General features: G+C 32.8%; 3 protein-coding genes and 1 long non-coding RNA gene across 6 annotated transcripts; 1 reads left to right on the plus strand and 3 right to left on the minus strand.

Moving 5' to 3' along the window:
• Positions 1-837: 837 nt before the first annotated feature.
• Positions 838-3,008, minus strand: LOC105189352 (uncharacterized). Of its 2 annotated transcripts, XM_025301347.1 has the most exons (4): positions 2,389-3,007; positions 2,226-2,306; positions 1,953-2,165; positions 838-1,858 (listed from the first exon to the last, which is right to left on the minus strand). In XM_025301347.1, exons 1-4 carry the CDS (start codon positions 2,723-2,725, stop codon positions 1,338-1,340), a joined length of 1,152 nt encoding a protein of 383 aa, XP_025157132.1. In that variant the 5' UTR covers positions 2,726-3,007; the 3' UTR covers positions 838-1,337. The 2 variants fall into 2 exon arrangements, with proteins under 2 accessions (XP_025157132.1, XP_025157125.1); XM_025301340.1 differs by having other exon boundaries at positions 1,953-2,306; positions 2,389-3,008.
• A 1,703-nt stretch (positions 3,009-4,711) lies between these two features.
• On the minus strand, positions 4,712-5,607 carry LOC112589192 (uncharacterized). The gene is made up of 2 exons (XM_025301508.1): positions 5,358-5,607; positions 4,712-5,285 (listed from the first exon to the last, which is right to left on the minus strand). Exons 1-2 carry the CDS (start codon positions 5,605-5,607, stop codon positions 4,846-4,848), a joined length of 690 nt encoding a protein of 229 aa, XP_025157293.1. The 3' UTR covers positions 4,712-4,845.
• A 2,335-nt stretch (positions 5,608-7,942) lies between these two features.
• LOC112589165 (uncharacterized) lies at positions 7,943-11,610 on the minus strand. 2 transcript variants are annotated; one of them, XR_003113328.1, is made up of 4 exons: positions 10,824-11,610; positions 8,792-9,015; positions 8,386-8,698; positions 7,943-8,181 (listed from the first exon to the last, which is right to left on the minus strand). It is a non-coding gene; the product is annotated as an uncharacterized LOC112589165 (long non-coding RNA). The 2 variants fall into 2 exon arrangements; XR_003113329.1 differs by lacking the exon at positions 10,824-11,610 and adding an exon at positions 9,472-9,775.
• A 779-nt stretch (positions 11,611-12,389) lies between these two features.
• LOC112589148 (uncharacterized) lies at positions 12,390-13,005 on the plus strand. Its single transcript, XM_025301321.1, has 2 exons — positions 12,390-12,634; positions 12,709-13,005. Exons 1-2 carry the CDS (start codon positions 12,435-12,437, stop codon positions 12,827-12,829), a joined length of 321 nt encoding a protein of 106 aa, XP_025157106.1. The 5' UTR covers positions 12,390-12,434; the 3' UTR covers positions 12,830-13,005.
• The last annotated feature ends 826 nt before the right edge of the window (positions 13,006-13,831 follow it).

Raw genomic sequence — 13,831 nt, forward strand, 5'->3', positions numbered from 1 at the left:
GTCTGTTCTTTTTAGTCGAAAAGTGTAAAATAGTACATGTTGGAGAGGGGCGAAGCCCTCTCCCCAAAGACATTTTCATATATTAAACATATGAATTTTTAGCTCATGTATCAGTGGTTATTACACAAATAACCACAAAAATAACCACTGATACATGAGCTAAAGATTAATATGTTTAATATATGAAAATGTCTCAAACATGTGTATACACATACACACACACACAAGGGAGGGTGCGGGAGGGGGGGCCGAAGGCTCCCCCTTGCACCTCTCCCGCGTGTGTGGTGTGTGTACATATGTTGGTACTGCATGTATATGTTTGAGACTTTTTCATTTGTTACATATCCCCCTCCCGCACCCTCCTCGTTCTTGTTGCGCCTTGAAAGTTATATCCAGGGGTTATAAACTCCTATTGGTATCACAGTCCTAGTGTTTGCAGCGCCCTCACTGAGTGACAGGCTCACGAACAAGAACTAAGATGCATAGTGTGAGTGAGTGTGAGTGAGAGAGAACCTAAAACTTATGGTGCGAGTGAGTGAGATAGAAAAATCCTTTCAATGTGGGTACGCGCACATATATGGTACACGTTGTATTTATAAAACATTAATATATTTATTTGCAATGTTGAACTGTACGAGAAAAAAAGAAAATGTTTCATATTGTTTTATTTAAATGCAATAATCATTTTATTATGAAAGTTATAATAAATTATTAATAAAATAATTGTAATAATTATTTTTTTCATGACCCTGCAACAAAAACATATTTTAATTATATTTTAATACATACTATAATAATAGTTTGGAAATATTATTTGTTAATTATATTTTTCTTACTTTTCTTGCAATATTTCAATGACATCCTACGTGCCTCATAATATATGTAAGTTTTATTGTGGTCATCTTTTATTTGTCCTCGCATAATTTTATTTATTATGTTGCTCCATTCTATTAGAAAATATTGTGCAAGAGTGTTAAGCAAAATGTTCTGCACATCAGTACAGTGAAAACGTGCTGTGGAAAATATCTGACTGAATATAGTTAAAAGTTTATTTTTAATTTTTGTCTTATAGCAGAAATCTGCAAATCTGTTTTCAGCTATTTCTATAGCACGATTCATCATTTGTATAGTGTTTTCGTTTTCCATTATTGCAGTACATTCAACACATATAATTTTACACTTCTTCCTGACTATATTAATAATCTTTTTTGCGTCTATGTACGAACTATGTGAGTTATCTGATTTTCCTTCATCTAATGTAATAGCGGCTTCATCGCATTCTACCTTTCTTTCACCTTCTTCTGGATTTTCAATTTCTTTTGCACGCATTAAAGCCATTAACGGTAAAAAAAACTTTCTTTATCTTTTTCACAATTTGCTGATATGGAGTGCTTCGATGTTAGATTGCACGTTAATATTGCTTTAAATGATGTACCAAATAAATATGATGTTGGATTTGTATTTTGATGTCCATGATTTCTTATTTGACTAAATAAATTTTCGACAGGATCTTGATTTAAATATTTTAAATTGAGTTTGGTAAACCCGCATTTCTGAAGCATTTGCCATAAACATTGTGCACCTTGAATTGTTTGTTTCCAGTTAACTAAACACTTTGGCTTATTTCTTCTTAAAGGTTTGTAGCTATTCTTTTCAACAAATTCCATTTTTTTCAGTTTGCGCAATGTTTCTGACCAAAATTTTAAATGGCCGCTATTTGGTGTGATAATAATGCTGAATCCTTGCTCACAACTTCCATTGAACGAATAGAATAGGTCGTCAAAGAAGAATAGTGCTTCTGCTGTGGTGGAGGCATTTTTGGACAAATGCATGGTACCATATTCTGTTTGCACGACACCTATAATAAAACAAAACTATGTAAACAACACATTGTTTTTTTTATATTAAAGTAAATAAAATTAATTGCTTCATAAATTAAATTATTATTTTACCTTCTTTATTGAAAGTAAGTATCATATGCATAAAGTTTGCTACAGTATGGCTTATGACTTGCACCGCAAACTTTACTTTCATTTTTGGAATTAAGTGTGGAAAAATATGACTATCTGTTAATTTTTTCATCTTTCGCCGATGTGGAAAGCATTTTTGGTCGATTGCATATGCTGCTATGATATCATCCCAAGAAGCACATTGACTTTCATGTTCTGAAGATTTGGCATCTTTATCAAGAAGTAAATCATTGTCTAAAAGGTTATTACGAATACCTTTTTGAAGATGTACGAAATCATATAAAGGCACAATAGGATTGTCTCCCACATAAAATATATTATCTAGCTGCAGTACTTCTGAAAAAAGAAAATAGTTGTGTCAATATTATATTATAATAAATAAACGGTATAAATATAATATGTAAATAAAAAAACATACTATTATGTCTTAAATATTGTGCGCGACTTTCTTCAAATAATGTATTTATTGTCGCTATATTTGGCCCTCCTTGGTCGCAAACAGTTGCTATCGGCTTAAAACCACATTGTTGCAAATATTTCAGCCATTCCTTCACACATCTCGAAAGTTGAATATACGTTGTTGCACTATTACAAAAACCATATCCAACAGGCATTTTATGATCAGATGCTAAACACCTGATATAGAATACAATAGCATGGTCTGCAAATCTTCTTGTTCGCCTCATTCCCCAATCTTCAAATCCAATAATTTTGTCGCTTTTAACATCATATGTAAGTGCTGGTTGAATAGCCATTTCATCCCAAGCAAGTATAATACAATATATAAATCTTTTAAATACATTTTTTTTGCACTTGATTTGAGATATTTTCCAATAATCTTATTATATCCAGTATCGATTGAAATGCGATTTAATTGCGTATTTAGAGTAGTATATGAAGGACACAGTAAATATTTGGACACAAAATTATAGGAGGAACGGGATCTACGATAAATGCCCAAACAAAACATTTTATCTTCTACAGTATATCGTCTTGCCTATGTCGAAAATAAAATAAAATATTTTATAAAATATTAAATACAGTAGATTTATTTTAAGCAATATGTGTGTGCGTGTGTTGCGTATGTGTATGTATGTGAATATATGTGGATGTATACAAAACAAAAATTACATAAAAATGTTTATATATAATATTATAGAAATAATACAAGCAGCATATATATGTACTGTACTATTGCATGATTAATTCTATACTAATATTATAAATTATTTATTCCATTATTCAACTGCTATACTTATATACAATGCATTTTATATACAGAGTGTCCGGTAATTCGCCCGCAGTATTTCGGGAGGTAATTTGATACCAAAAAAGAAAAAGAAAAAGCTATATAAACATAGGTCCGGAAATAAATCGTTTCCGAGTTATAGCCACTTTTATGTTAAAATATCATAATTTATTTTTTATAGTTCCTTAAATAAGAAATAGAGAAAACGAGAGTTAAAAAGTGTATCGAAGAAATGAATAATTAGAAATCTTACCAATATTGAAATCAAATGAAGAATGTAACATCCGTATCTAAAGGTGGAATAACAACATGTTCAACGGTCTAATGTTATCGTACTGTGCGCTATTCAGAGTATATACAAATATAAATACTAAAAGGCATCTGTGTACAATATATGTATACAAATATAAATATCATGAAGCATCATATGACCAAACAAGAAAATATAAAAAAAATGAATAGTTTCAAATTATGATAAATGATCATGAAAAATAAATTACGATATTTTAACATAAAAGTGGCTATAATTCGGAAACGATTTATTTCTGGACCTATGTTTATATAGCTTTTTCTTTTTATTTTATATATATATATAATTATATATATATATACAGGGTGTTTGATAGCTGATCATGCAGACGAAAGTTGGAGATAGATTGGGTGTAGCCGAGAAGAAAAGTCATGTACCATAATATCAAATTGGCAATAGTTATCGAGTTATTAATTAAAACATGTGAGCCAACGAGCGCGTAGAGAGTGGAGGGCGGCCGCAGTAAGCACGTAAGCACGTAAGCACGTAGACATTTGATACAGGCGGAGTCAGTGAGTGTCGGTAGGCAAGCGCGCGCGGCGAGGGGCAGCGTAAGCGACAAGAGGCGATTGCGCGCGACGAGGAGCGAGCGAGCTTTTTTTTTATTATAGGTTTTTGCTTATAGCTCGCTCACTCCTCGTCGTTCACGCTCGCTCGTTCTTCGTTGCGCTCGCTCGTCTCTTGTCGCTTGTGCTCGCTCGCTCCTCGTCGTTCGCGCTCGCTCGCTCCTCGTCGCGCGCGTTCGCCTCTTGTTGTTTACGTTGCCCCTCGCCGCGTGCGCTCGCCTACCGTTATCGCTGACTCCGCCTATATCAAATGTCTATGAGCTTACTGTGGTCACCCTCCGCTCTCTACGCGCTCGTTGGTTCATATGTTTTAATTAATAACTCAATAACTATTGCCAATTTGACACTATGGTACATGACTTTTCTTCTCAGCTACACTCAATCTATCTCCAACTTTCGTCTGCATGATCAGCTATCAAACACCCTGTATATAAAATTATATATATATATATATAAACTATGACATGTTTATATAAGAATACTATATTGAAATATTAATGTGATATATGAATTATATATATAAATATATATAATTATATTAGTGTACAAAAATAAATCATATTACGGATGCAAATTATATAATAAAATGCAATGATATACAATTGAAGTTAAAAATATTATTAAAGGCATTATATCTCATCGAATATTTGTATATGCTGGGGAAAATTTAAAAGGTGAAAGATGAGGAAGGGATTATATTACCTGTAGTGGAACATTATTATTTCTCAACATCACATTTATAAAGTTTTGTCAGATTTTTGTTGTCTTATCTTCTTGGCTTTTATCTATTCTTCTTTCTAATGTAACGTTTTTATTTACATTTTGTTGCTTTATTCTTTTAATCATTAATTTCATACGTCTCTTCTGTGCTTGGAGTTTTATATTATTATCATAAAATTTTCTTGCCGTTGGAGACAAACTTTTCTTCCGTGTTACTTCTGCAAGATTTGGTCTTCTTGTTTGCGATTTTAAGTGCAATTGTGTTTTCAGCGATCCTACTTCCTTCACTATTTCTTGTAATTGATCATGATGTTGTGTTTGTATTTGTGCTTGCATATGATATAATGTTTCTACGTCTTTCTGCAGTAGTGTTATATTTTCTTGTTGTGCCTGTTGTTGTTGTGACAATATATTCACATCCTCTTGTAATGGTATAGCAATTTCTTGTTTTTTTGATATCTTATCTATATCTATTTGTAATTCTTTATTATTCTCTTAAGGCTATTCTCGTAAGGCTATAATATTTTCTTGTTGAATGTTACGTTCTTCATGTCTCATATCACGATCTTGATATCCACTACTTGTTTGTTTTTCACTTATTTCTGTTGCCATATGAGGAACAGCAGCCCGAATTAATCTGCGAAGTTGGCTTCCGGTATAATCAGTTTCTTTGAAATGTTTATAACATACTCGTAATTTATTGATTTCTGTTTTTTTGTATGGCTTCAAGATTAAATTTGTCATCCACTTCTCACGCATTTCTACATTTTTTGGGAAAGTGTGTGATGACATTGTACCTGTCGACGTACAGTTGAGCACACAACATGCTCTTAGCATTTCTATATTATTTTTTTATATTTTTAATTGAAGAAAAATTACACTATATCTTTTGTTACCGCTATTTTGAGTCACTTCCTCACTCTCATTTACATTTCTATACGTACTTTTTCAATATGGCCGACACTCACACCATGCATCTTAGTTCTTGTTTGTGAGCCTGTCACTCAGTGAGGGCGCTGCAAACACTAGGACCGTGATACCAATAGGAGTTTATAACCCCTGGTTATATCCATAAGACTCTGTATTACCGACATGACAGATTTCCTAACCTCGCATGTGTCACTTTTTAACTATTTATTTCTCGCAAACTAGAGCCGAGCGACCATTTTTACTTGTAGATTCGGCTTCTACACGTCAAAATACACAAGATAGGTGAATTTGAGCGAAATCCAAGGTGAGGCCCGTCTTCTAAATAATTACTTTGTAACTTATGCAAATATGCCTATACATATATAAATATTTTAAGTTTTAAAATTTATGACATTTACCACTCATAAGAGAAATATTAATTTTATATATTTATAACATGTATAGGTGTTCTGTTATATTTAGAGTACCTATATATAGATTCTAATTATATGAAAATCAGCTTTTAGAGATTGTGATGAAAAGAGAGAAATATATATATATATATATTTTTATCTTTTTTCAGAAAAAATGCAAAAGCACGTCAAGGACGTGTAAATAGACGACAAATTGAAGCTCTCGTCGATTACTTAGAAAAGAATCCTAGTTTGGTGTCAGGAAAATTCAATCCACTGAATGCCAATGAAAATTTACAAGATAAATGGCAAGATTTATCAAATAATTTAAATTCTTTAGCAATGGATGGGAAAAAAGACGTAAAATCTTGGAAAACTGTAAGTATATATAATAATAATATACATATGAGCGCTGTCCGAAAAGCACTCAGCATTTACTGCGCACAAAATCATCTATAGTTTATGTCATATTGTATGTACTGTAGATTTTCAGCACAGGAAGTTCTGTGATCGAGTGCTTTTCCAATTGTGCCCTATGTAAAATAAGGTTAATTTACTGTTACAAAAAAAACATATTATTCCAGATAGCTAAACCCGCAAAAGCAGAATCCCACAGCAGTTCTATATATAGCCATCTGTGTCCGCATTTAGCTCGTGTTCTATGGACAGAGACTGTGTTTGACAGATCTGCTCCACTTCTGCCGTCAATCTGCTGTCAGACTCTGTCTAACTAGTGTCCACAGAACATGAGCTTAAGCAAATACATATTATGGATCTGCTGTGGGATCCTGCTGTTGGCAGAAGCTATTAGAGATATTCTCAAAATATGAGAACGTTAATAAATGTTAATTTCAATTATCTTCTTTATATTATACAACATAAAAATGCCTGCGTTTAAATGTGTGTTTGTACTTTTTGACTAAACAATATTTCTTTCTCTTAGTTATACAAGTTTCAAAAAGGGTGAGGGGGCTATATGTAATTATATTCTTTTCATCTACATCTATGTATGAACATATTACATATAGTCAGCTTTTTTAAATACCCTGTACAATAAACTTACATCTATATAGTGATTAATCTTTCATTCAATAACACTTTGTTACAGACTTGGAGAGACCATAAATCGAAAATATCAGACAAGGTGCAAAAATTCAGGCAGGCAAGGTCAAAAACAGGTAATAATCCAATCGATATAACATTATCTGAATTAGAGAAGCAAATTTTGGGACTGATAGGACATGATTATGTGCAAGGCCTTCCATCAGTACCCAATACTTTTCCTGAAGAACATTATATAAGTGAGAAACACACAATTTCTTCCATTATATGTTACATATGTTTTATTTTTTATATAACAAGTTGCTCCTATGCAACATGAGTTATGTTCTGATATTACTGCTAGTTCTGAAATATCTATTGTTTATGTCACGTATACTAGATATTTTCAGCACTGATAGTAAAGCCAGCAGCGCACAGTGTGTTTTTGGCTATTGCGTGCTCCTGTGCTGGCTATCTTGCTGGCTGCTCTGCTGGATTTTTGTAATAGATTCGGTGCTATTTTTCTTGCGTGGTCCTGTGCTGCATATCTTATTGTGAGAACCAATCAGAATATACAGCTTAACATGATGAACACCACTACCGTTTACATTTTTCTGTTGTAGCCAGTCAACTACACAAACGTCGACCATGTTCGTTTTGTCATTGTTTCAATTCTTAAATAATTGACAACTTGAATTATCATTTATCCGACGACGTACCGCAGCAGTGTCGGTCAACACCATACTTATTATTTATATATCCAGTTCCTTTGTAATAGAGTTGAGATCAGCTGCTCAGCCAGCACGAAAACTTGCACCGTGTGAAGCCTAACCGGTAACTCGGCCAGTAGCATTGCCAGCACAGCTGTCCATACAGTAGCAAGCACGCAAATCCATCAAGTAATTCAGTATGAAAAGAAGCATCGTGTGCTGCTGGCTTTATATCAGAACGCAGTCCTTGGTCTGTTCGTTTTAGCTGAACTGGCTCACTGGCTGCACTAGTTCTAGAAATTGAAGCACACTGAAGTGTAAGATTCTCGTATGTACGCTTTAGTCGCTTAATTTCGGGTACATTTCATGAACTAATACACAATCAGTTGAGTTAAAAAGAACAGCTCATATGATATATCCATTACTATTAGCGTTTTCGATTTAGCAAGTTGGAACTGGGTTGCTAAATCGAAAACGCTAGTATATGTTTTACTTACAGAGTTTTACTTGCAGAGGCTTGCTTTATTTACAAACCGCCAACGTTCTGAATGTAAAATTTTACGCTCTATCGATTCTCGGGATGGAAAGTAAACTTCTCCCTTTGAAAAACATGAAATGATTTTCAAATGACCTTGAAAAACGACTTCAAGGTCGACTTCAAAGTCGCCATCAAGTGCATCATTTTGAACTCTACAACTTTGGTCCTAAGCACTTATTTCAGAAAATGTATCGTTTCAGAAATAATTAGCCATAACTGTTTCCACCTCCAGGAGTTGAGGGGTGCTTTCTACCCCTAAAAAGCGTATTTAACTGAAACAAAAAGACACGTACTTAATATTTTCGGTGTTTAATAAGTATGTTAAGTTTCATTCAAATCGGTGAGTATCAGTTGGGTAGTGTTACTTGTGAGTGGCTTGATGCCGACGAGGTGTCGAGACATCTCGGCGCGCCGCCGGATGTGATAAGGAGCTTGGTCAACAGGATGCTCTATGTTACCTGATATGGGATCGGGTTACTCGAGGATTCCAGAGCGCTCACGGTGGCCTGTTTTTCTCACCCCGCTTATCTCGGAGACTTCCGTCGCCAGTCTTAATAATTAATTAACGCATGTGCCTGTCTATATGTTACTGCAATATTAATATAATAGTTGTTAATACAGTATGTGTAGTTCTTATAGCTATAGCATATGCTTAATATGGTAACATGTGAATAAAATAATAAGATATTATAATATAAGTTAATTATAATTTTACTAATGGAAATATGCATTTGCTATAATAAAAGGAGCATTTATTATTAATGTTTAAATGGTTTTGTTAAAAATTATGATAAGAGATGCATATTGTTAACAGTGGGTATAGGTAAGTAGAGTATAGAAACTTATAATATTGTTAATGGAGAAGGAGGATACCTTTTTGCAGGGATCCTTAGTATTGCTGTCGGGATATTAATGTTTATCGGTAAGTGTGTGTTCTACCGTAGGGTTCCTTATTCACGTATGACGGTAAGGTAAATTTCTTTAGGAGGTTTCGTCATTATCGAAGTTCGGTAATTAATTAATAATTGTTATAAAAAATTCTTACTTATAAATTACTGTTTCTCGAGCCTTATGCAAGCCTTTGGTAGTGGAAAATTGAGTAGACAAAAGATTTTTAACACTAGTGAAAGACTCGAGTAGTGGTATCGCATGAACAATTTCAAGTGAGTGAAGTATTGGAGAGTCTCTAAAGTATGAATAAGAACAATTAATGTCTTTTTGCTGTAACTTTGGTTCTTTCGAATAATTTGTGATTTTGAGACTTGCATGGGTTTAGTTATAGTTTTCTCTATATATTCTCTATATATTCATTAGACGAAAGTGATTTAATTTGGTCCGTATTTGGCCATATCTTTTGAAGGAATGATTATTTCTTAATTTTTCTATGTTGGGCCTGTTACTGGGACCTTAAGGATCCTTCGGTATAGATCTCAGAATTTATTTGTTATGGAATAATGTTTTATTTTTTATTATGTCTCTTAATTGTTAATATTCTCTGAATGTTGGTATGGCCCTTGGATAGAGGCCCTTTTATACTGTTATTAGAATACTAGATTTTTTATTTACGTCTTATGGCTGCTGAGAAAAACCGACTTCTCCGATTGGTCGAGACATTTAAATGGCTATAAGTTTCAAACTATTCATTTCACAAAATTTTTGTTATAACGGTATTTGCAGTATTTTAGAAGAGCTTTCAATTGCACTGAGCGGTTTTCTAAAATTATTCTTATTTTAAGAGATATAGACTTTTGTTCTTAATTTTGGCCGTAAATAAATACTTTTGATGAGTGAAGTTGATTATATTCCTTACTAGCCTTCTGATTCTGAGGCGAAAAATATGAAGGAGGGCACGTCGTGGGACGTTACACCAGCTTGTAAGTGGTCGCTAGAAAATACAAGTTCCTCCGCAGGAGCTACAGTCCCGGAAAACGCGACACGCGTGTCCCGGTACAGAGCGATGCCCGCCGCGACACGGAACAGACAGGGCGTCCAAAAGTTGATTCAATTGCAAGAGGTACCCGGAACCTCCAACGCATAAATTTAAATACAATCTCAGGTGACGTTCCGAACGTCATGCTTTCGTTACCGAATCTTAACAAAACTGTTCTTTTTATGATCGATTCAGGATCCGCCGTGAACTTAATTCAGCGCCACCTTCTAGAACCTGGCGTGCACGTAAATAATAACGTACAATTGACTCTACAAAGCATCTCACCTAAACCGATAACTACCATGGAATGTGTACAAATTACATTTCTCGGGAAACTTGCTAATTTTCATGTGCTGCCAGATGAGTTCCCTTTTGAAGAACACGAAATCTTAGGAAACGAATTCTTTAAACACAATGCAAGCCCGACTATCACAATAAACGCGTTCGGTGCAAGCAAATCAGCATACCTTTTATAGAAGAAGGATCCATCGTGATACAACCACGTACCGTCACTCCTTTCCACGTCATTATTTCTAACCCTGAGAAATCCACTGATTATATTCCTCTCCTGAACCTTGTACAGAGAGTTTACTTAGGTAACGCCTTTATTTCTAATTCCGATGGCGAAGGTCATCTTCCTATATTCAACACTACAGAATACAGATATACATGGTGGACCTGAATTCTTGCCCATCGTCGGCTGTGAGACGTCGAGAAATTGAACGCGCGCACCGGCATCAGAATTGAGAGATCTGATTACACTTTGGACAAAAAAGTATTCGTTTTTCGTATAAAAATAGGTCATACGTCAACAAGAGGCAACAGACGTAATCAAAATATCGGCAAAATACATGGTGGATTTGAATTCTTGCCCACCGCTGGCTGTGAGACGTCGAGAAATTGAACGCGCGAACCGGCATCAGATTCGAGAGATCTGATTACGCTTTGGACAAAAAAGTATTCATTTTTCGTATAAAAATAGGTCGCACGTCAACAAGAAGCAACAGACGCAATCAAAATATCGGCAGCAAATATTAGCGGTGTTCGCGAGGAAATATCCAAATAATTGCGGAACGCTAATAGGCGTATATGTTGAGGTTGTTTCATCCTAAATTCCTATAGTAGAGTATCTCTAAAGTCTGACTTCACCCCTGGATTTCGGAAACGGCTTCAAATATGAAAAAATTTCTAACAGAAATTATATGGCTTAAAGGGAGACATAAAAGCGATAGCGTTTTGTTTACAAATGGCGCCATTTTTTTAATATTTACTGATCATTAATTTTCTCAGACAGAAATCCTAATTTTTTATTATATTGTCTTTTTCTACCAATTAATTTGAGCAACTTTTGTCTGAAATATTTTTTTATTTGCCTAATATTTTTGAGATATTTAAGGAAAACTTTTTCAACATTTAATTTACGATATCTCGCTAATCATTTGTCGAAAGAAAAAGTAGTACTAGACTTTTTTACTCCATTTGAAATCAAGAATATATTGTTACAATAGCGCTCTGACTTTTTGTTAATTTAATAATTTCGAAATTTCCAAAGATTGATAAGTTAATAAAAATTGGGACACTATTGTAGCAATATATTCTACGGACTAAATAGAGTAAAAAAGTCTAATATCACTTTTTCTTTCGACAAATGATTAGCGAGATATCGTAAATTAAATGTTGAAAAAGTTTTCCTTAAATATCATATATTCATTCAACGTCGATGACAAATTTATTAACATTAAAGAAATTATGGATTATAACTTTTTTAACTTACACTCAAATTTAAAAATATTTTTCACTTAAAATATTATTAGACAATTAATACTCTCCTTTAATATGCTGTTTTACAAATTTTATAAAGCCTTTTGCCACTTTTCTTCACAATCACTATTTGTTTTCATTTCTTCAATTATAACTCAAAGTCTCCAAGACATTTGTGTCTACGCCACAATCACTACTTATTTGACACTCGTATATGCCATTCTTCTGCTCTCGTAATAAGTGACAGCGCTGACGTATGAAGCAGTGGTTGTCTTTCTCCTCAAGTCGGAGCGCGTTCCGAAGTCAACAAAAAATCGATGCACATACCTTTTAGTTCACGAGTATACACATCAGAGTACTACCAAAGAAGATGCACTTCTTTAAGAGAACAATACAATCGCGAAAAGGAAAAGATGGAAAATGAATGTAAAAGTGGAAGTGCTGCTCCAAATCCCAAATCTAAATTTTCATTATATTCTAAATTAAAATTTTTGGATGAAGTCATTAAAAGACGAAGGTATTATAATGTCAATAAACTTAACAATGTAATATTTATAACATATCTTTTTTTAATATCATTATTTGTTTCAGAACTTATAGTAATGTACCAAAATGGCAATCGAATTCAACTTTAATTGACAAAAGTGTTTCAAGAAATAAAGCATGCATCTCAGACAATGTTGACACTTCTTCAAGTAATAAAGAAAATTAAGACATTAAGAAACAAGAAATTATTGATAAAGGAAGTTCTTCTCCAGAAGTTTTAATAAATTCTGCAGCGCCAAAAAGAAGAAAAATGAATGAAACGAAGGAATTTGAAGAAACGTTTTTGAATATGAGCAACAGAATTATGAATTATATGGAAAGTTCAAAATCATTCGCACCAGATGAGGCATTTATGCAATTTATTACAGCACAGTTTCAAAGTCTACCTGAATATAAGAAAAATTTAAGAAGGAAAATGATTATGGATGCTGTATGTTTGCCATTACCAAAGACATAATTTCATTTTATATATTTTATTATCCTTTTATATATTTTATTACATGTTTTCTAAAACGTATTAATTATTTTCTTGTTTATTTGACGTAATTTAAAGTATAATTTCGGTTTTTATACTGTAATAATTTTATACTGTGATAACTAGTTTTAATAGTGACTTTTTACTGTGATAACTAGTTATAAATTTAATTTATTTATTTATCATAGTGATTATTACGTCTCTAAATATATAGTATATATTTAGAGACATAATAATAGTATAAGTATATAGTATAAGTAGTATAAGTATATATAGTAAGGTATATAGTAAGGTTTCAATGATCTCTTATTGATGTTTAAAACATTATTAAGACGTTATTTGATATCATATTGTTTTTAATTCATTGCAAATATCTTTCAAATTACAAAAATCTCGCAAGTTTTGTTTTTCTATTATGTTTTACTGTCACTACAATGAGATTATATTGAAATTAATTTATATAACTACTTGAGACAAGGACTTATCTATTTTTTTTTATTATTATAATTATTATTGATAGTGAGATTATAATTAGATTAATTTATGTAACTACTTGAGAAAGAAGACTTATCTGTTTTTTTTTTACATATTCTTTTTACTTAATATACTATTTTATTATATTGAATATAAATATATGAATATAAGTGTAAAATATATGAAAATAAATATGTGAATAAATGTATGAATATAAAT

The sequence above is a fragment of the Harpegnathos saltator genome, unplaced genomic scaffold, assembly GCF_003227715.2.
Source record: "Harpegnathos saltator strain DR-91 unplaced genomic scaffold, Hsal_v8.6 scaffold113, whole genome shotgun sequence".
NCBI classification, from domain to species: Eukaryota; Metazoa; Arthropoda; class Insecta; order Hymenoptera; family Formicidae; genus Harpegnathos; species Harpegnathos saltator.

Coding starts and splice junctions, on each gene's coding strand:
- LOC112589192 (XM_025301508.1), bottom strand. CDS start 5,607: ATGTCATCACACACTTTCCCAAAAAATGTAGAAATGCGTGAGAAGTGG. Junction 5,286..5,357: donor TGATATGAGACATGAAGAAC/GTAACATTCAAC, acceptor AATTACAAATAG/ATATAGATAAGATATCAAAA.
- LOC105189352 (XM_025301340.1), bottom strand. CDS start 2,725: ATGGCTATTCAACCAGCACTTACATATGATGTTAAAAGCGACAAAATT. Junction 2,307..2,388: donor ACAATATTTAAGACATAATA/GTATGTTTTTTT, acceptor TTCTTTTTTCAG/AAGTACTGCAGCTAGATAAT. Junction 1,859..1,952: donor ACTTACTTTCAATAAAGAAG/GTAAAATAATAA, acceptor GTTTTATTATAG/GTGTCGTGCAAACAGAATAT.
- LOC112589148 (XM_025301321.1), top strand. CDS start 12,435: ATGCACATACCTTTTAGTTCACGAGTATACACATCAGAGTACTACCAA. Junction 12,635..12,708: donor GAAGTCATTAAAAGACGAAG/GTATTATAATGT, acceptor TATTTGTTTCAG/AACTTATAGTAATGTACCAA.